Genomic DNA, 21,283 nt, shown 5'->3' with positions numbered 1-21,283 from the left:
ATCTATTTACCCATCAGTATCCTTGCTGATGCAGTGCCTTTGGGTTTAAGTGCCTTCATGCAAGGGTGCAATAGCAGCACCTCACCTGTGATATAAATCTTTCCCAGGTACTATGCTTTATTGAGTTAGTCATATGTGTGCAACTATGGCTGTGAATCTGTGTGTTTCCGTGGTCATGGATCTATGTGTGAGTCTTTGCCCGTGGATCTATGTGTGCCTCTATGGTCTCATGCACTGCAGCGTGATGTGACTGCAGTGGAAAGCCAGGTTGTGGGGATGCACTGTGCAGGGCAATGCTGGGGAACAGGACCAGGAAGCCAGCTTCCATAACAAAAGCCTCAGGTATCCATTACGGATCAATTGTTAGACACACAAGCTATTATTATAGCCCCGCTGTAAGACAGTCCCAGTGCAGTGCTGTTTCAGCACCGCGTCCTGCATGCACCACTGTGTCGTTCTCCCCTTACAAACATTCACACACCGATCCAGCCCAAATATTGTGTTTGGCTGAGCCGAGAGCCACCACACTAATGTAGTCCCACAAGGCGTGCTGCATGCGTGATGAGAGAATGCCTCACACTGGTGCTGTGTCGAGCTAATAGCTGAGAGCATGTGGGCTGTGGGAGGCAAACTGGATGTGATTCATCAATCTGGGAACTCCGTGTGAACTACTGTGAAAATACACCCTGTCTGTTTACCCAGCCTAAAGAAAGTCAGTCATGATAAAATATGGATATGAATCATAAATGAATTAAATGTAATTGTGATACATTGAACTGTGTATTCAATGTGATATGTCGAATACTACTGCATTCAGAATATCAGAGATATATTTTTTCAGGTATTTGTCAAAAGTATGCGGGATACAAATTAAACTATTTATTACTTGCAGCATATACAGTGTGCTCCATAACGTTTGACAGTTTTTTCCTTGATTTGGCTCAGTACTCTACATTTTTAGATTTGTATTTAAACAATTCACATATGGGTAAAGGGCACATTTTAAACTTTTATTAAAGGTATTTTTATGCATTTTGGTTTCATCATTAAAAATTGCGGCCCATTTCAGGACTAACGTTTGGGGGAAATCCACATGTGTTTCTGATTCGTCATATAAGAGAGTATAAGAGAGCTTTCTGTCTCTAGTCTTAATTTGAGGCTTCTGGTTGTCTTTGGAGTCATTTGCCAACATGAGGAACAGAGTAGTGCCAATGAAAGTCAAGGAAGCCATTATGAGGCTGAGAAATATAATAAGACCGGTAGACCAACCAATCGTTGATTATCAGGACTCTAGCTCCACCCCATAGTTCCTGGTACCTTTTTTCGGTACTTCACTGGAGGAGTAGCGAAATTTAGTTCTGAGAATAAAAGCAGTCAGAGACATCGGCCAAGCCTGAGGCTTGCCAATATCAACTATTTTGGACATCATTAAGTAGAAGGAAGAAAGAGAGCACTGGTGAGCTCAGTAATCTCAGAGGGCCTGGTAGGCCATGGAAGACTTCTACAGTTTATGACCAAAGAATTCTAACCATCATGAAGAAAAACTCCAGAAACACTCTTCAGGAGGCAGGCATGAATGTGTCAGTGACTACTGTCCAGAGAAGTCGTCACAAACAGAACTACTGAGGCTACCCAGCATTGCCAGGGGGCGACATGGCTCAGGCAGTAAGAGCAGTCGTCTGGCAGTCGGAGGGTTGCCGGTTCGATCCCCCGCCCAGGCTGTGTCGAAGTGTCCCTGAGCAAGACACCCAACCCCCAAATGCTCCTGACGAGCTGGTCGGGGCCTTGCATGGCAGCCAATCACCGTCGGTGTGTGAGTGTGTGAGTGTGTGAGTGTGTGTATGAATGGGTGAATGGAGAAGCATCAGTTGTACAGTGCTTTGGATAAAAGCTATATAAATGCCTGCCATTTACCATTTACAGTACCTAAAAGGGCCTGCAAAATTCTGGAAAAAGGTCTTGTGGACAGATGAGACCCAGATTCACTTGTGTCAAAGTAATGGAAGCTGCAGTACATGCCTGGCAGAGCACCATCAGAGATGTCACTGGCAATGTCTATGGGTCACAGACTTCAAGCAGTCATTTGCAAAGGATATGGGACAAATGATTAAATATGACTCTTTTCATTTGCGTTTGAGTTGTATATTTCATTTTAAATTCATAAAATTGCCTTTTTTTGCCAATCAATCGCCCATAACGACAAACTGAAAAAATGTTTTTAGACATTTTTGCAAATCTATTAAAAATCAAAAACTGAAATCTCTAATTTATTTAAGTATTCAGACAGTTAATTAAAAACTTTGTAGAAGCCCCTTTGGCAGCAATTACAGCTTTGAGTCTTCATGGGTAAGTCTCTACAAGCTTTACACACCTGTATTTGGGCAGTTTTTCCTATTCTTCCTGGCAGATCCTCTCAAGCTCTGTCAGATTGGATGGGAAAATCTGTGAACTGCCATCTTCAGGTCTCTCCACTGATGTTCTACGGGGTTTAAGTGTGGGCTTTGGCTGGGCCACTCAAAGACAGTCAGAGCCTTGTCCTGAAGCCACTCCTGCGTTATTTTCGCTGTAAGCTCTGTTAGAGTGACTGTTGGGATCTTGGTCACTTTCCTGATCAAGACCCTCCTTGTCTAGTTACTCAGTTTGGCCGGACGGTCCTGGGGGTTCCAAACTTCTTCCATTTCACAATTATTAAGGCTACTGTGCCCCTGGGAACACTCAAAGCTTTTGAAATCATTGTATACCCTTGCACTGATCTATACCTTGCCACAATTTTATCGCTGCTATCTACAGAGAGTTCCTTGGACTTCATGGTTCGGTTTTTGTCCGGACATACAGGGCGAATTGTGGGACCTTATACTGTATACACAGGTGTGTGCAGATCAGCAGTGTCTCAGATACTCAAACCACCCTGGCTGCCACCAACAATCATTCCACGATCAAAGTCACTTAGACAAAAATTCTGATGGTTGATGTGAACATTAACTGAAGCTCCTGACCCATATCTACATGATTGTATGCATTGCACTGCTGCCACACAATTGGCTGATTAGATAATCGCATGAATAAGTAAGTGTAATAAAGTAAAAATGTTCCTAATAAAGTGCTTGGTGAGTGTATACTGTACATGGACTATGGTTTCGCTACTTTAGGATTCTTTACATTTCATACATGTGTGTCTTGATCTTTTTGATTATGCCAAGCCTAGTCTTACGTATTTGTTTTGTTTTTTACTGCCAGTCTTGTTTATGGAAATCCCTTCATTAATTGTACAGCCTTTTATAATATGATCCATCAAGCTTAAAATGGCCTGAACACATGTTTGCAACAGTTTGGGAGCATGTGACCGCTCTAAGCGCTGTAGCAGGCCAGCATTTTTGGATCAGAGAGTGTGCTTATGTCAGTGACACAGTTATTTGAGGTCCTTGCCAACGGCCTTCTCAATTTGATTGGCCCTGCCACACTCCCAGTTGACCCGGGATTATTATGAATTAAATTCACATCTGACTCTGCCTGGGGTAGACGGAGGTGTGAGAGAGAGGTGTGGAGATTCCGCTCTCCCCTGGCTGGCCCATGCCACCGCCCGCCAACCTCAAAAGGCAACTGGGGAGTGCATTTCACGGGCTGGTCGTAAGGTCAGGTGTTGCAGGCTGGGAACAGAAGAGTGTGTCAATGCCAATCGGTCATTCTTAACAGGAACCTATGTTGAGGCCTGAGAGAATCTTCACACCCAAGCAAATTTAGCTTACAACCTCCTGCAGATCAGTGACTGCAGTGCTGCCCGGAGGTCATTTTTTGCAGCGTTGTACATTCATGACACTGATTGACACTGATTGCTGCTATTAATTAATCCACACACTCTGTGGGAATTGCTTTATAGCAAAGGCTCTCCTCTAGTTCTGTCTTTTGATTGCAGTTGAGTGAGGAGGGAGTTGTACGCCCTACAGAGGAAGGTGTCACCTTCATGGCTTCCCACAAAATGCTCAATGAGCGTGCACCAATGCATGATCTTTCCTTTTAAGCACAAATCCATTTTAGATGCTCTATTCCCAAGGCAGTGGAAGTATAGCTCTCCCCAGCCTCTCCTCCCCCTCACCTTCCCCTATCTCCTCTGCTGCCTGATGTAACCCCAGGTGCACAGGGGACAGTTGACAGGCTAGGGAGGGAGGCGAGTGTTCCTTTTGATTTTGGGAGTGCAGACGATAGGGCTGAGGCAGACCATGTTTGAACTCTCTGGAGCTCCCCGCCAAGCGGTCCAGTAAACCAGCTTCCCTCTGGTCCCCTGCCAGTCTGACCCAATCGACCCACAGGCGAGAAATGCCTGTAGTCCCCTCCCAAATGTTTTGCTCCCTCCACAGAGCATAATAAAGAAAGGAGGATGGAATGTGTAGTCGGTCGGAAATTGTGTAGCAAACCTTGCTAATTCAGGAATCTTGGCTCTTTGCCTGAAAGTGTGCCAAATCATTGCAGCTCATGAGAGAGGTACGCCAAGTGCGCTTGATTTTCAAACACCAGTCCAGAATCCAGTGTGCCTGAGTCTGTTTAACTCCAGTATAGCCAGGCCTCTCTCCTCCTTAGCCAATTTTAAAAGTTCTTAGGGTGTCTCAGTTGGCTGTGTTCTCAAGGTAGCTCCTGAGTCCTAATTATTCCCCCGATCCAATTACCATGATGGCTTGCGAGGACTTAGGAGGCCTTACAGGCAGCCAGGAGCTATCAAACAGCTCTGGAGCTGCATTGAGTTTAGTCTCCACTCCGGCTGAGTGCGGTACAGTACGTCACTCTCCGTCCCCCCTGTGATGAGGCTGCATTATGGCCTGTGTGCCCCTTCCTTCCCTCAGGCCAGGACGTGGCCTCCAGGGGGGGAGGGGGCAGGACAGCATCCAAACTGAGCTTCTGTGGCTTTTCTAAACATAGACTCCACAGAAGGTAGAAAGCCACTTTGAGTGGGAGGAGGGTTATGTAAATAAAGTGCTGTAGCACCGAGAGTCATTTGAGTTCAATGTTTTCAGTTCTGGTTCTCACTGAATGGTCGTTTTGACCAGATTCACAGGAAGTTGGACGAAAGTTGCCTTAGACGAATCAACAATTTACAGGCCTTCTAGCCCCACCCTATAGGTTCTGGTGCCTTTTTTTGCTACTTTTCTGGAGTTCTAAAAAGTTTTGAGAACTATCATGGTACGCTTCTGTGGGCAATGGAAGCGCATCCAGAACCTGAGAACATGGTTTCACAGCACAGCGTGGCACGGCACAGCAATGGAAAAGGGCCGTAAGATCACACCAGAAGCTCTCCTGAGGTCTCACTGAGAAAGAGAAATTGCTATGTGGAAACCCTTTTGAAAGGACATTAGGGGGAGGCAGGTGCAGGGGATGAATTTAGACGCGGAGTGACGGGTTTTGACGGAAAGGCACGCGTTGTGCTGTGCCCAGGAGAGGCAGCCTGACCGGAGAGTAATTACTCCCCGGCTGCCTGGCTGTGCTGGAGAGCCACTCCGCATTACGTAACTGTGAGCATTTCTCCACGTGGCAGCACGCTGACAGCCAGTGGGTCCCCACCACTCTCAGCCAGAGAAGGCTGTCCTTCGGGCCTGTACAGTATAAGCATTTCCCAGACTGGAATTCTAGGAACAGGCAAGTGTTGGGTGTCGACGTTGGCATCGCTGCATTGACTATGCACTGATTTTGAAATGGTGTTTGTGCAGTATGTTGTCACTATATAATTAGCTGACAGTGGTGTGTGGTGGGGACTTTCAGCAGGTTAAAGCCCAATCAGGAAAAGAAACCACTTAACGCAGAAAATCTTTGTAAAAACTCATCTGACATTCTTAGTATTCTATAGTCCTTTACATACTCAAACAGAACCAGCTGCCTTGCCCTGTAGGTGTAGTATATTTCATACAGCACACACATGTGTGTGTGTACAACCGCCGCCCCCCTCACTGTGCCCTTCCCCCCCTCTAGGCCCATCCCTTCCTTTTCCACTTTCTCCCCCCTTACAGACTCTGATGTTTCTCAACTCCTGCTCTCCCACCGCCCTACAACCTGTGCCCTTGACCCTATCCCCTCTTCTCTTCTCCAAACTATCACACCTGACATTCTCCCATTTGTCACCTCCCTTGTCAACTCCTCCCTGTCTTCCGGCTGTTTTCCGGCATCCTCCAAGAGGGCCCACATCACTCCGCTGCTAAAAAAGCCTACCCTGGATCCCTCCATCATCCAGAACTACCGCCCGGTATCTCTTCTTCCTTTCCTTTCTAAAACTATAGAACGAGCCGCTTCTACTCAACTTTCTTCCTTCTTTTCTAACAACAACCTGCTAGACCCCCATCAGTCTGGCTTCAGATCGGGCCACTCGACAGAGACTGCGCTCCTCTCCGTCAGTGAGTCACTTCATGCCGCACGAGCAGCCTCCCTCTCCTCTGTCCTCATTCTTCTAGATCTCTCTGCTGCCTTCGACACTGTGGATCACTCCATCCTCCTGTCTGCCCTGTCAGCAACGGGCATCTGTGGCACAGCCCTGGACTGGATTGAGTCCTACCTCTCTGGTCGCTCCTTCCAGGTTGCCTGGGCTGGTTCGGTATCGACACCTCGGCCCCTCGCCACAGGAGTTCCCCAGGGCTCAGTCCTTGGCCCGCTTCTTTTTTCTCTCTACACTCGCTCCCTTGGCCCTGTGATCACTGCACATGGGCTATCCTACCACTGCTATGCGGACGATACCCAACTCTTCGTCTCGTTCCCGCCGTCTGATACGCAGGTTTCAGCCCGTATCTCTGCTTGCCTGAGGGACATCCAGAGCTGGATGGACAACCACCATCTAAAGCTCAACCCAGGTAAAACTGAAATGATATTCATCCCTGCTAATACCTCTCCCCATCTGGATCTCTCCATTTCCCTCGGGGATACCACACTCACGCCGTCACCCAGTGCAAGGAACCTCGGCGTGGTGATGGACAGCAGACTGTCCCTTTCCGAGAACATTGCGGCGGTGACCCGGTCTTGCAGGTTCTTCCTATACAACATACGGAGAATCCGCCCCTTTCTCACCCCCTACTCGACCCAGCTCCTGGTCCAAGCGATGGTTCTGTCCCGCCTGGACTACTGCAATTCCCTCTTGGCTGGCCTCCCAGCGTCTGCCATCAGACCCCTCCAACTCATCCAGAATGCAGCAGCTCGTCTGGTCTTCAACCTTCCCAAATACTCACACGTCACCCCCCTGCTTACTTCCCTCCACTGGCTGCCTGTCATGGCTCGCATCAAATTCAAAACATTGGTGCTAGCCTTCCAAGCAGTTAAAGGGTCTTCCCCAGCTTATCTGCAAAAAATCATCAGACCCTACACCCCTGCCAGACCTCTTCGTTCAGCCTCCACAGGCCGCTTGGCACCTCCCCCTCTCAGAACCTCCACCTCACGCTCACGACTACTGTCTGTTCTGGCTCCACGGTGGTGGAACGAACTCCCCGTTGAGGTCAGAACTATAGAATCCCTCCCCACCTTCAAGCGCAAGCTGAAGACACACCTCTTCAAACAGCACCTCTCCCCATCCCTCCCTACCTCCCTGTGAACCTTAATTGTTGTCTCTGTGACTTGTGTATCAGTATTTTAGTTGGCTAGGTAAGCAGTGTTCGGATAGTTAACTTTGGTGACTTTTGCTCTTTGTTTGTTTGTTCAAAAAAAAAAAAAAAAAAAAAAAAAAAAAAAAAATGGCCCTTGTCCTTATCTTTGTTGTACAGGTAGCAGTTGAAATTGTACTTACCTCTAGGGTCTTTCAGCGAACTTATCCCTGGTTATGGGTATGCACTTTGTTGTACGTCGCTCTGGATAAGAGCGTCTGCCAAATGCCAATAATGTAATGTAATGTAACATGTGTCCCCACATGTTTAATCCTCTTCATTTGAAAATCCTGAAGTGCATCTGCAGGGAAGAGGCCATAGTTATACCCATGGCAGATTGTACTACCCTGTTTTACTGATCACTGCAGGGGCGGCCTGTAGTGTAGTGGTTAAGGTACATGACTGGGATCCCCGGTGTAGCCACAATAAGATCCACACAGCCATGGGGCCCTTGAGCAAGGCCCTTAACCAAGGCTCTGCTTTGCTCCAGGGGAGGATTCTGGTTAGTCTAATCAACTGTACGTCACTCTGGATAAGAGCATCTGCCAAACGCCTTTAATGTAATGTAATGAATGCATACTGGATACCCATTGTGGTTGCATACCATAGCTTCTGAATGACACAAAATAGTGAAAATATGATCGGAAAACCGGTTACAAATGTTTCCCGATTACCATACGTAATTTATGCAATGTGCATAATTTTTTTTGTTTACTAAAGAGGCACTGAGCAAAATAATGCTAACAGTGTGATGATATGGAATGGTATTCAGTACACATTATACACGCTGTGCTTGCAAGATAATCTATCAGGGAGAATCAATGGTATAGTGAAGCTGAGTTTATATGCTTATATGAGGTCAGGTTGTTTTGTATCGCCATGCACTGTGATTTTGCCATTAAAAGTCAATTAAATTATGTGTGCAAAGGACTTGCAGTGCCCATCAGCTTCTCTGGCAAGAGAATGTCTTGCATGACATACGTGTGTTCAGACACTCACACGGTTGGTGTGCCAAAGAACCAAGATGAAATTGTTTATGTTGCAGTTTCTGCACATTTTGATTTGGCCACTTTTCTTTTCCCCCCTTTTCTCCCAAATTTGGAATGCTTGATCAAGGCTCAGCACAAACCTCTGTTGTCGTTTTCTGAGAGACAAGCGTTCTGTCACTCAACACATGTGACATTGGTCAATGGTGAGCTGCTGTCATGTTAGCTGACTCATCCATCTCTGTGCTACACTGGAGCTAATTGTGCATTGCTCTGTGGTGCTTTTGGCCAGGCAGGACTGGCATGCTTCAGAACATATTGGCCATCACTGCGCTAGAGGACAGGGCCTTTACAGTAGCCCCTGATCTGGCTTCTTTAATAGGATCCAATGTGAGCAGACATCCTATATACTATACCATTAGTTCTGAATGATCAAACAGCTATGCAAGGCATCTTAAAGTATCAACATGCTTCAGTTGGGTCACATAATGGTGAAGATTCACTCAGCATTGTACAGGAGGCTGAGTGTGTTCAGCCATATTGATGGGCACCCGGGGAGCTCCCGTGTCGTGGTTGACGAGCAGGTGCTAATTATTGTGTTATTTATAAAGCTCTGTGGTCGGTGGGCCCCAGGCATTCTTGCAGTTCCCCGCGTCACCTTACAGTATGTTACACAAGGCTCAACACAACAGAGACATCTGAGCCCCCCCTTCCACCCCCACACAAAAAAAAGCTCCAAACAGTGGGAGGAGGAACAGATGCTGTGCAGCTGACTGGAAGGGGGTCGTCTTTCTTAAGTCTCGGGAATTAAAAATTTAACATCCGTATGGCAAGTGAGGAAAGCTCCCAGGTGATTCATGTCATGCAGTTCAAAATTCCTTTACTGTTCTAAGATACTTTTTCGATTCAATTGTTTTTCAATTCATTTCCTGAAATGAATTAATTGAGATAGAATCCAGCCCAATTCTGGAGTGAATAGGAGGTAATTTTAATTGATTAAAGGAGAGCTTTTTTATCTGTGTTTAGAAGTTGGCTTCAAAGCTTTGACCGGTGACAGTGCCCAAGTCATACACAGATGATGCAGCATAACTCTGGTATACAACTTAAGTCAGGGTTGCCCAACCCTGTTCCTGGAGATCTACTGTCCTGTAGGTTTTCACTCCAATCCTAACAAAGCCACACCTCATTCAACAGGTTCAGAGCTCATTGAGCTACTTAGTAGGTATTAGTAGAATCAGGTGTGCCAAATTAGGATTGAAGTGAAAACCTACTGGACGGTAGATCTCCAGGAACAGGTTTGGGCAGCCCTGCCTTAGTGTTTTCTTCATACGTATATGCAGAATCTGGGGGTTCAGTGTAGCACCACATACTGTATATCAGGGGGCCTAGACACATGGTGTGGCAAAATGAATTTGTGACATTACTTCCTGGTAAGAACAGTTACAATTTCAGCTTAATATTTAATATTATTTTATTAACTTTTATTAATATTTAAACATAAGTGTAGTGTTGATACAAAACAAATAATAATAACACTCAGTGCCCATTTCATTAGGTAGACCTGTATACCAGCTTGTTAATGTAAATATCTAATCAGTCAATCATGTGACAGCAACTCAATGCATAAAAGCATGCAGACATGGTCAAGAGGCTCAGTTGTTCAGATCAAACATCAGAATGGGGAAGCAATGTGATCTATATGACTTTGACCATGGAATCTTTGTTGGTGTCGGATGGTGGTTTGAGTATCTCAGAAACTGCTGATCTCCTGGGATTTTCAAATCAGTCTCTGGAGTACAGAGAGTGGTGCGAAAGTGGACAAAAACTCCTTGTTTAATGCGAGAGGTCAGACATGTTCAAGCTGACAGGAAGGTGACAGTAACTCAAATAATCACGCATTACAACAGTTGCTTGCAGAAGAGCATCTCTGAACACACGACACATTGAACCTTGAAGTGGATGAGCTACAGCGACAGAAGTCTAATAAGTACCTAATAAAGTGGTCACTGAATGTATTTTTGGTGATTTTTGTTTCAGCACCACCTTGTGGATATACTTAGTTTCTGCATCAACATTGACTCATCAGGCCACTTCTTAAACATTCTTTCCTGCACATAGAGTAGCCCCATCAATTAATGACATTATGGGTTCCTCCCAATTCCCCTACTCCAGGAGACGGGCAGTTCTGTAATTGATGCGATGTCTGCACAGAACGGCTCATGCCAGCTCCAGTACTTCTCACCTGAGAGTTCCTGCCTTCTGTTATGCTGTGCTGAGCAGCCGTAAGTGGGGTTTACGTAAGGATGGCTAATCAGATGTTTAATGAAAAGTGATGGCTTTAGAAATCAAAATGTATCCTGCACATTGTCTCTTTCCCCATACTCAGGCTTAACTGGTTTAACAACGACTCATTCCAAAAACTCCATATTTAATGCTATTCACTCCCTTGGGTTACCCACAATCTGCCATGTTATTTTCATATCCTGTGTGATGAACTGGAGAGTGAGAGAATTATTTTCAGAAATCTAAAATTCCATCCCAGAGACCTAATGAACATTCCATTCTAGATTCAGAAGGGCCTTTTTGATGGTATCGCAGACTTCATTACATTTTATGCTCTTAACTGAGCTGTCTCATCTTTCAAATTCACCTTTTGACCTTTGACCTTTGACCTTTTCATGACACATTGCACCTCTAGCTGCCCTGATCCGCTACCAAGCACACAGCTCTGTTAGTAAACACTTCACTACAGCCCCATACAACCACAGCCCCGTAGCCCAAACAATAAAACTCCTCCCAGGCCGTGACCCATGACCGGACAGTCTACAGTATTTAAAGATACATGGCGTTTAAATTAAGTTATATAATTGGATTAACGGCTACAAAGACTTTGTTCCTATTGGCTCTCGCTTGGACGTGTCTTTAAGTCCCAGGTATTAGTGATTACAAGAGATTTTGGTAATGAAACAATGTAAATCCAGACTTTCTCAGAGCATATTACTATAGATTACTTTCCTGCTTATGCTATATGACTAAGGCCTCTTCAAGCACAGAATTGATTCCTCTAGAGGAAACTGTATTTTAGCCTGCATTCAGCTCTCATTATACACCATGTGAATGTGTTGTATTGAAAAGCTTACATTTACTAAGATTCAAATCAAATTAATGCAATTGTGCAATATTGTGTGCAAGAAGTTACACCTTTTCATATCAAGGGAAGTATTCTTCTATTGTAACCATCTCTTCTATCGGAGTAGTAAGGGTTCACCTTGTGTCTAACCGTTTGTTAGAATTGAGCAGTCTATGTCAGTCACCATTCATAAGAGCTTTGACTGGAGGAGCTTAGGGGGGAGGGGGAGGGGGGGGGGGGGGTGAGGAATGGGTGCTGTGATGGTCTGGCACGGTCATGCGGCAGCGCCAACCCGTTTCACACCCCTTCCTTGATCTCTGTGGTCCGGTCCTGGTGCCAAGGCGACCGCTGCGCCAAAATATGGGCAGGGGAGCTCAATCAGAGGGACTGGGCAGAACTGGTGTTTTTTCGAGAGATTGTGGAACAAAGGGAAGACATTGCCTGTGATTGGTTGAATTCTCTGCTGATTTGGAAAGGAGCTGTGACGCATGGCCTGTCCTGCACTCCTAAGTGAGTGTGAGTGGTTGAGCTGGACTCCTGAGTGACAGGGCATGGGGCGGAGCTGAAATCTTCACCAAAGGGCTATTTCACTGAAAACTTTTTTCCCAAAATGGGCAGCTGCATGTTGTTGATGTTGATCGAACTGGGATTGATTAGTTTTACTTTTAGTTATCTTGCAATGATAGTAATTTTGCCCTTTTTAAGCCTAAATTATATATTGTTTGTCAGACATTGATGACAATTTTGTCCCTTTGACAGGGTTACTGATGTCCAGCAGTAATCACACTACCCATAGGCCTCCTCCACCTCATTAATGTTTTTATGACTGTATTTTGCTGTGGAATGAAACTTATTAAACTGATACATACATTGAACAAAGTTATCGATTAGTCTGGTAAAGTGAAGGATATCCCTCTGAGCTGTGATACCCATCTCCTGATCTGCTGCGTTTTTCTCACAGACAAACAATAATCATCTGACAATGCTGCTGTAAGGTTTTTCATTTGATAATGCTGCTGTTTAAGTAACAGACGGATCCCTCCTGGTGTGGCCCCGAGAATAATGTTCAGAGTTAGTTCAGCCATGAGCTAGGTCCTCTGTATGTTTGTGTTTCATTTTTTCATCCGGTTTTACTTTTTTGCTGCAAATGCAGAACCCTCCCTTCTGCCAATAGCAAAGCAGTAGCAGCCATGTCAATAAACAGCAGGAACAACAACAGCTACGGAATTAATCATTCTTAATTTCAGCCATTGATGTCATAATTATGATTTACACTATCATTGTTTTCTCTGTTGTCTTCTTTCATTGTCATTGTCATTGTCATTGTCATTGTCATTGTCACTGTCACGTTCACATCACCATGACTACTGTTGTTATGATTTATTTTTCAGTTGTTTTGTTCATCATTTTTGCCTTTTGTGTGCACTGAGCTGTGCAAACTTATCTTTCTAGGGACAAAGAAGAACAAAAGCCTCAGCCAGCACAGTAAGTAACTTATTACCCAGAGTGCTCTAGGCTTTGACACTTCTTCCTGTCGCACTGCCCTCCTTCCCCCCACCTCGTGCTTTCTGTAGCCTCCTCTGTATTGGGGGGTGTTGTTTCCTCCCCCTGATATGTCAGAGGGCTTCCCCCTGATGTGCCATGTGCTTCCTGATTGGCTTGTAAGAGAGCTATACTCCGCCTCTTATTTCATCCAAGGGCGAGCTGGATGCATCTATACTCGGCTGTCTGCTTTCTGAACAGTGAGAAAAAAATGATACAAAAACTGAATGAAAGCTCAGATTTTTAACACTATTTCTCTGTTCACGTCCCCTTTCGACATTCCTACTGGCTGATTTTTGTGGCAGTTCCCATCTCCATTGGCTGTAGCTTCCCTGCTTGGTGGTTCTGTTCCTGTTCTTATGCTGACTATCTCTGTGGTTGTGGTTGTTGCTGTTATTGATGTTTTCTCTTATCGCTGACAGTGCCTGCTAGTGTCCTGAACCAACACTGCTGTGATTCGTGTCTCTGCAGTCATACTGACCTGTTGCCACTGACAGCGCTGCCAGTGTCCTAGCCAACGGTCACTGATCTGAGACCTGCTGTCTCACATAATGACAAGAGCTGGCCTAGGTGTCTGTTGTGTGTTCTATGGTTGTTCAGTCACGTTATTTGCTTATTTGAACAGGTGGTTTCCCTTTAGCGGGATCACTGAGCTGGTTAATAACGTTCTACAGCCCCAGCAAAAATCCCAAAATGAGAAGGAGCCTGATACGTAAGTATAGTAAGATGCCCTGAGTCAACCTGCCCAATGCTCCCCCTAGTGGTTAAACATACTGTGCCATTCAAGGAAGATGGCACAGGCATGTTTAAACATACTAGTTACCCTGTAGTTTATAGTTTGTGTTCAATCTTGGCCCTTTGATCTATCTCCTTGCAAATTTCACAGTCTGCATTTATTTATTTGTTATTGCCTAAAATGAACATGTGGTAGCTCTGTGAAGCATCTGGGAAAAAGAGGAACACCCATTTTAAAAGAGGTTTCAGTGAGGTTTGAAGTGAAAGCACATGATCAAACAGGAAGCAGATGTGGAAGCTCACAAGTTTCTGATACAATGGAAAGGCTGAAAAGTCAACTGAGTTCATGACTTGGGATTAGGGCCAGTAAAATCACATGAGCATCATTTATGAGTCAGAAACCATAACCCTAATCCTAGACGCAGTGTCAAGCGTCTCTCCTTACTGTTCCCTAATCCAAACATCAAGACCCTCTATACCGCAGTTCTGATTGGCTAAAAGGGATAGTGCAGGGACAGCTTTTCCTTTTGGTTTTCTATTCAAAAATACTTTCAAGGCAAGAGCCTTAATATGGCATAAAGCTACACCAATTGTCTAATAATATCCCAATCTATTATTTCAACCCCAAGTTTAAAATTGGTGTTCCCTCACTGTCACTCAAATGTCTTCTTATCAACATCAGACCATTATGTCTGTTGTTTGAGAAAAGAAAGGCTTGTTAAACATACTAAGACAGTATGCCTTTAAGAGACTGCTCTGGTACACTCTCTGGAACTCTGTATAATTTACAGACATTGTGGTTGTATTAGTACTGTAGCACAGTAGCTTTAGCATGAGAGGGTGTTAGATCTGGGGTTTGGGGTTGAGGATGGGGTTGGAGTTTGCTATGCTATGTTAGTGAGCAAGACCCCATTGACAGTGCTCCCTTTTTGTACAGAAAAGAAGAGACTCTGGATGACAAGCTGTAAATACTGTATACCAATCCTTTCAGTAGGGCCAGGTCATAACAGGGCCCACCTGTATGAGCAAACAAACAGTCACATTGAATCAGAGAGAGTCTGTTTTCTAACGGGTCTTGCAACCATACAGTCTGTGTGAAGTTGTTCTTAATAAGACCCCACTTTTCGCATCTGTTGGCCTTTAATTAATCTGAAGTCCACTAGGTGCCTCTGTATATACTTTTTAAAGACATTTCCAGGCAACTGGCTATAAAAAAGGCATGCTAATTCAATAAAGAGAGGGCAATCATAATGAGTTTGGTGCAGTTTTACACATGCATTTTACTAGATAAGTCTACGGCCAGAGCAACCAATCAAGAAACATACTTTCAATCCTGGGGCATTTGCACTCATATACCATGAATTAGATGCATTGTGGAGATTTAGGTAACTTGAAATATGTTTTTTAACACTTGCTTAACAAGTGGTGAGTACTGTATTATACTTTGCCTTAGTTATTAATCAGACATTTATTAAAATTTGATATTGCTTCTTGTCTTACTTGCCAGAATACTCTCAGTGAAAAGGTCACATAAATCCTGAGGGGGCCAGTTTTAAAGAAGGCTAGCTGTGTGGCCCATTGTAACAGGTTGCTTTATGCTTGTGAGGCAATAAAGCCCATTCTCTTTGCAGCCAAAACAAATTAGATCAATTCATTTTTCAGTTTCTGAGAGGGAATTACTGTTTTACGTAATGACTGGATGCTACATTATGCGTCGTTGAGTGTGTTTATCCAATTCTCATTTTGATATGTTATCAGTGTTCATACACTTAACCTGTTATTTTGAAGCCTAAGTGCTCCTGACATGGTTAATTCAGCAATCGTCTGTTAACAGTACAGTAAAGGACAACAGTTTTAGCATTTTCCAAGCACCTGATCCACCAATATGGAGTTGTCTGGACAGTTAGCCCAAGTAAATGTCCACCTGTTTACACAAGAGATCTTGTTAAAGTCTTGTTTTTGTTACTAAACTCCAATTTTACTAACACAATTTATCAGAAAATTAACCTGATACAGTAGCTGCTGAGTCTGGTGGGAGAAAAAGAAAATCTTGGTTGAACTTTTCAACAGTCTGTGCCTTTAATTTTAATTGTACTACCCAACTGGGATACCTGCTCATACTACTGAAAGACCTGCTACATTCTGTCTAGTATTAATTTCTGAAAGCCTTGTTGGCTTCTCAGTCCTTCTGTGTGTGTGTTTGTGTGTGTGTGTGTGTGTGTGTGTGTGTGTTTGTGTGTGTCTGTTATTTGTTCTCAAATGTGATTTATAAATACATCTAAATATTACTATTTTCTTCACTAAGATTGCCACATTCATGTTTACTTATTTATAACTTACCAAACTGTTTCTATGAAAGAAAACATTTGCATGTAATTCTGAAATAAATAACTGGTTGGATCCAGACCTAGCCTATGTGTCAGTAGTTGATCACTGACTGTGCAGTCATAGTGGATAAATGAAAAAGGATTGGTGAAGAGAATAGACGAGGGAAATTATGAGAACCAAAGACCAGGAAAGGCCAGCAAACAAGGTTGGATGATTCTATGTTTGTTTGCCAAGCTGTTTGGCACTGCATTTGAAGGCAATAGTGAGTTCTGGTGCTGCCACATCCAATGGAGGATCTTACTGTTACTGTTGAGTTTTGTGTTCACAATTATGACAGAATTTTGGTATACCCGTAATGACCATCTACAATGTTTTTTTGGGGGTTTTTTTCTGGTCAAAGGTTTTAATGGACATGTCCTTCCAACTGTTGTTATACTCAGAATTCCAATAAACATTTACTGTCTTTTGACAGACAATTAATTCAGCCATTTTTCCAATGGTAAGAGATTAAACAGGACAAGATTAGTTGAACAGGAAGTGGAAGTTCACCTTTGACATTTTGCCCCTCCATTAACTTTTTTACCTGCAGGAAATTGCACCAGCAGTTTGAAATGTACAAGGACCAGGTGAAGAAGATTGGAGAAGAAGCACAGCTGACACAAGAGCAAAAAGGAGACACTCCCACCTGTGGGATCTGCCACAAGACCAAGTTTGCCGATGGCTGTGGCCATATCTGTTCATATTGCCAAACTAAATTCTGTGCACGATGCGGAGGTCGTGTGGCTCTGCGGTCAAATAAGGTATGTCCCTCTGTCTGCTGCACCTGTTCTGACAGAGCTAGCATTCCCCACTTCCTTGGGCCCTGTTTCATGAAACAGGATTACTGGGTTAGCTGGATAGCTGAGTAAAATCTGGAACAGGTTTTTTTATTTCAGTCCATGTTCCGGATTTGCGGGGGTTCTGGTTTTTACTTAGTGCAGTTACAGTATCCAACTAACCCAGCAATCCTGCTTTGTGATACAAACCCATGGTGTCTAGATTTCTTGCACTTGCACTATAATTTCTGTTTGACTCACACTAATCCCAGAGTGATTTTTTTTTTTTTTGTTGATGTTCTACATCTTTATACAGTCAGTGAGCAGAGTGAGTTTGCAGAGAATGGTGTGAAAAACTAAAAATATCCAGTGAGCAGCAGTTCTGCAGGCAGAAACGCCTTGTTAGTGAGAGAGGTCAGAGGAGAAGGGCCAGACTGGTTGAAGCTGAGAGGAAGTTCACAGTAACCCAAATAACCACGCATTACAACAGTGGTATGCAGAAAAGCATTTCTGAAAACCTCTTAAGTGGATAGGCTACAGCAACAGAAAAAATAAATCTAATAAATACTTAATAAAGTGCTCACTGAGTGTATGTTCAGTGTTTGTTAAAATTTTCAATACTTAGAAATGTTCAGCATTTTCTGTGTGTTCAGTAATTATGAAAGTATAGAGCATGTCAGCATGTTCAGTTTTTGTCAGTGTGTTCAGTCTGTGTTTTCATATTAGCAAGATCTTTGGTATTTGAAAGTGCATCACATTGTAAATTCCTTTCATATTGACAAGTTATGCTATTTCTCAGGGTGATAGATAATTGTCAGGGCATTCAGTATGGTTGATATGTACTGTATTTGTTTATGTATTCAGTATTGTTGATATTTGTTTTGGCTTTGTTTGTGTTTAGTATTTGTCAGGTTCTTGTTTTTTTTCCTGTATATTCAGTGCTGTCAGGTTGTTCAGAATTGGTAGTCTATTCAGTTTTCAAGTGTGCAGTGTTATCAGTGTTTGTGGGGGTTTTCAGTTTGTCAATAATAAGTCGATAATTAAGTTTAAAAGGTGTTCAGTTCATCTAATTTCCACACAGGCTCTGCTTCCCCTTTAAAATAAATTAAGCGAAAGAAATCAGAATGTTAGTGTTAAATGTAAAGTATTGCCTTTTATTTGAGAAGCTCCAAACCTTTAAGCAGTAAACAAATAATGGGGATGATATTTTGAGTTTGTGCTGGCTTGGTGTTTATTGCCATTTATCAGTTTTTACATCCAGTATGTAGTAATGTAGTAGTAAATGCATCTAATCAAATAGGGATACTACAGTATAAAACTAGATGTGTATTACTGTTCATCTATAATGCTTTTCATATTTGGCATGACAAAAATGTCACATTCCTTAGTGCATTTCTGTTTCCAATTATTTTGTGGCTTTTAAATTCAATGTGACATTTTCCAGTTCAGTTCAAATCCTTTGAGAAAAAAAATCATATATAGGCTTTATTATGACCTGAAAAATGATCTCAACCTCCATACCCTCCCCACGTTTCTCATTAAGAGGTGGGATAAATAAGAACTCGTTATTTTTAGAGGTGATGTTATGCTGAATGGGAATTGGCTGCCAGTTAGAAAGTACTGAAAATGACTTTTATGGGCAAAAAGTTAACACACATATTTCGTAATTTCAGTGGGGGTGGGGGAATCAGAAGGAAGACCTAGGGAGTTTTTCGGGGGGTTGAAAAGGGGGCTGACTGTTTCTGATCCCCTCATCTTCCGGTGAAATGATAAGAGGTGGAGGCTGCTGAGCTACACAAAACGAGAACCTGCTTTGCTCCCCATACACTGTCACCATATGAACATAATACGTTTTCAAATGTATTCATACTGTACTATCCGCATGAGCACTGCAGTTTTTACTTGTGCACCTGTTTCACAGACTGGAGGATCAGCCCTGGTATGTAGAGTGTCATTAGGAGGCACCACAGAGGTACCCTGTCTGACATAAACCGATTGTAGTCCTTCTCACTGAGAGAGCTGACTGCCATCTACCACCAGTCAATGTTGGCTTCTGACAAGACAGTCAAGACCAGCCCTCTACAGCTAGGGAAAGACACAGCGTTTAACAACTCTCTGACAGAGGTCAGTCTGTGGACTGAAAAATTTATAATCAAAATTATAATTTGAATTCTTCTTCTGGTACCAGAATTACAGTTTTGACAAATTTTTTTTTTTTCATCAGAAAACAGGAGTGAGAAAGTCTACTGTGAATACAGTGTAAGACAAGGCAATATGATACAATCGAAAAATAAATATATAGTTATGGACAGAAGCTGTTTGACTGTACAGTATATCTTCTCAGGGCTGTATTGACGAATTCAGGAGATAGCAGTAGAGTGAAGAAATGACCTCATGAAGAAAACCACCAATCAGATACAACTCAATTTTGCTTCAGGGCAGACTGAGCATCTAAAATATAATAGACAGTTGAGACCAGCCTATGCTGACGACGGCCTTTACTAGTTGAGACATTTGAGAGCCTCATTAAATTACATTACAGTCACTTTGCAGATGCTTTTACCCTGATAGCCTCAGAATATGAAAGTGTGATATCACCAAGACGGGGTGAATTGATTACAGATATCGTTATCTATAGATTACAGATGTGTCCTCTGTGCCTTAAAATACAATTAGTATTGTAAAGAAAAGTAGATGCCACTATACAGCTAATCTATACCAGCTATACCTATAACATTATTTTCATAAAAGGAAATCGGAAAAAAGAAAGAGGATAGCTAAAGAGTGCCAGGGGACCATGGTGCAGTCTGAAGGAGTGAAGCAGTCTACAGATATGTAAGGTTTCTGCTGTTTTGACCTCAGTGGTAAGTTTGTTCCAAAACTGGGGGCAAGAACAGGGGATGTGCAAGTACTCAGGGAAAGGGCCATTTACTTTTGTCATTTTACCATGCATCCAAATAGTTTCAACTTCATATTTGCAGGAAGTCACTCTGCTATAAAAAGATTTCTGGACAACATGATAGGAAGCCCTGCACTCTTAAATTCCATATGTTTATACTTTGCTGTTGGGGGGCAGATATCATAGACACCTACCTAAATAATTGCCTGAACATGTCTTCTGTGTGTATCTCAGATCCTGGATACAAGGCCGTTAAAGCCTACAAACAGAGTATGGGAACAGCATCCAATACAGATTTTTATAATGCGACTATTCATTATATTGTTTCGTTTTCTCATTAAAATGAGAACAAAGGTCTTGTCTGTGTCATTTCTTGCTTCACCAGCTGTTTGCTGGAACTGAACGTGGTTAGGACATTTATGATGTGCTGAAACCACTTTGTGTTCAGTACACCGAACAGCCACAAGGGAGAGCCAGTCACCTCAACTTGAGCTACACTCCACTCTCTGTATTCTTCCTGCACGTGGTGTTACCAGATGTCCACTTTTCGACCGCAATGTCAGAAAATACAATTGCAATTGATGGAAGAAATATATGAATTTGTGTCTCAATCGCCCCTGGTTCCTATAGCAAATTCCATCCCCCGTACCCCAGTCTAATATTGGTAATATTGGGACAGCACCCAACCTTGTTCCAGCTGCACGTATTGTCTGGTTTTGACTCATTCTAAATCTGGCAGCCCTACCTACATGTAATGTAATGTCATGCTGTGTCCCTGCACAATATCCCGATTCTGTGTTCTCGTTTGTACTTTAACACACAAGTGACTGAATTTAACATCACATTAAATGCTCAAGTACTTTGTGTGGCCGTGTCTGAGCCATTGCCCTGGGTCTGTGCTGTTGTTACACTGTGTTATGTGTAAATCTGTGCTAATCTCACTTGCCCTCTCCTCTTTCCTCTTCCCCCCTCTTTTTCTGCTGCATTTGTGCCTTCTTGGACTTGCAACAGGAGGACAAAGTGGTTAGCATTTCCACTTTATTTTCTGCTCCATTTTGTATATGTGCTTGTTTATGAATGTGCTTTTCCTAGTTTGTGTTGAATGTCATGCGCAGCTAGAAAATGACTCAGTGTTTATCTAATCTCTGACAGAGGGCAGTATGTGGACTGTACAATAGAACTGTATTTTAAAACTTCAAAGTAACTTCAAACTAAAGCAAACATAATTATCATTTGACTTCTAC

At 43.2% G+C, this 21,283-nt stretch overlaps 1 protein-coding gene across 1 annotated transcript in view; it reads left to right on the top strand.

Moving 5' to 3' along the window:
• LOC133137991 (regulating synaptic membrane exocytosis protein 4-like) overlaps nt 1-21,283 on the top strand; it is a 169,370-nt gene that overhangs the window by 13,463 nt on the left and 134,624 nt on the right. Inside the window, exons 2-5 of the mRNA XM_061256433.1 lie at nt 13,173-13,205; nt 13,888-13,974; nt 16,915-17,125; nt 21,051-21,062. Of these exons, the coding sequence (XP_061112417.1) occupies nt 13,173-13,205; nt 13,888-13,974; nt 16,915-17,125; nt 21,051-21,062 (343 nt within the window). The remainder of the gene's footprint in view (nt 1-13,172; nt 13,206-13,887; nt 13,975-16,914; nt 17,126-21,050; nt 21,063-21,283) is intronic.

This window comes from Conger conger, chromosome 9, assembly GCF_963514075.1.
Source record: "Conger conger chromosome 9, fConCon1.1, whole genome shotgun sequence".
Lineage (NCBI taxonomy): Eukaryota > Metazoa > Chordata > Actinopteri > Anguilliformes > Congridae > Conger > Conger conger.
Note: the sequence above shows the minus strand (reverse complement) of the source record. Positions and strands in the feature narration are given on the sequence as shown.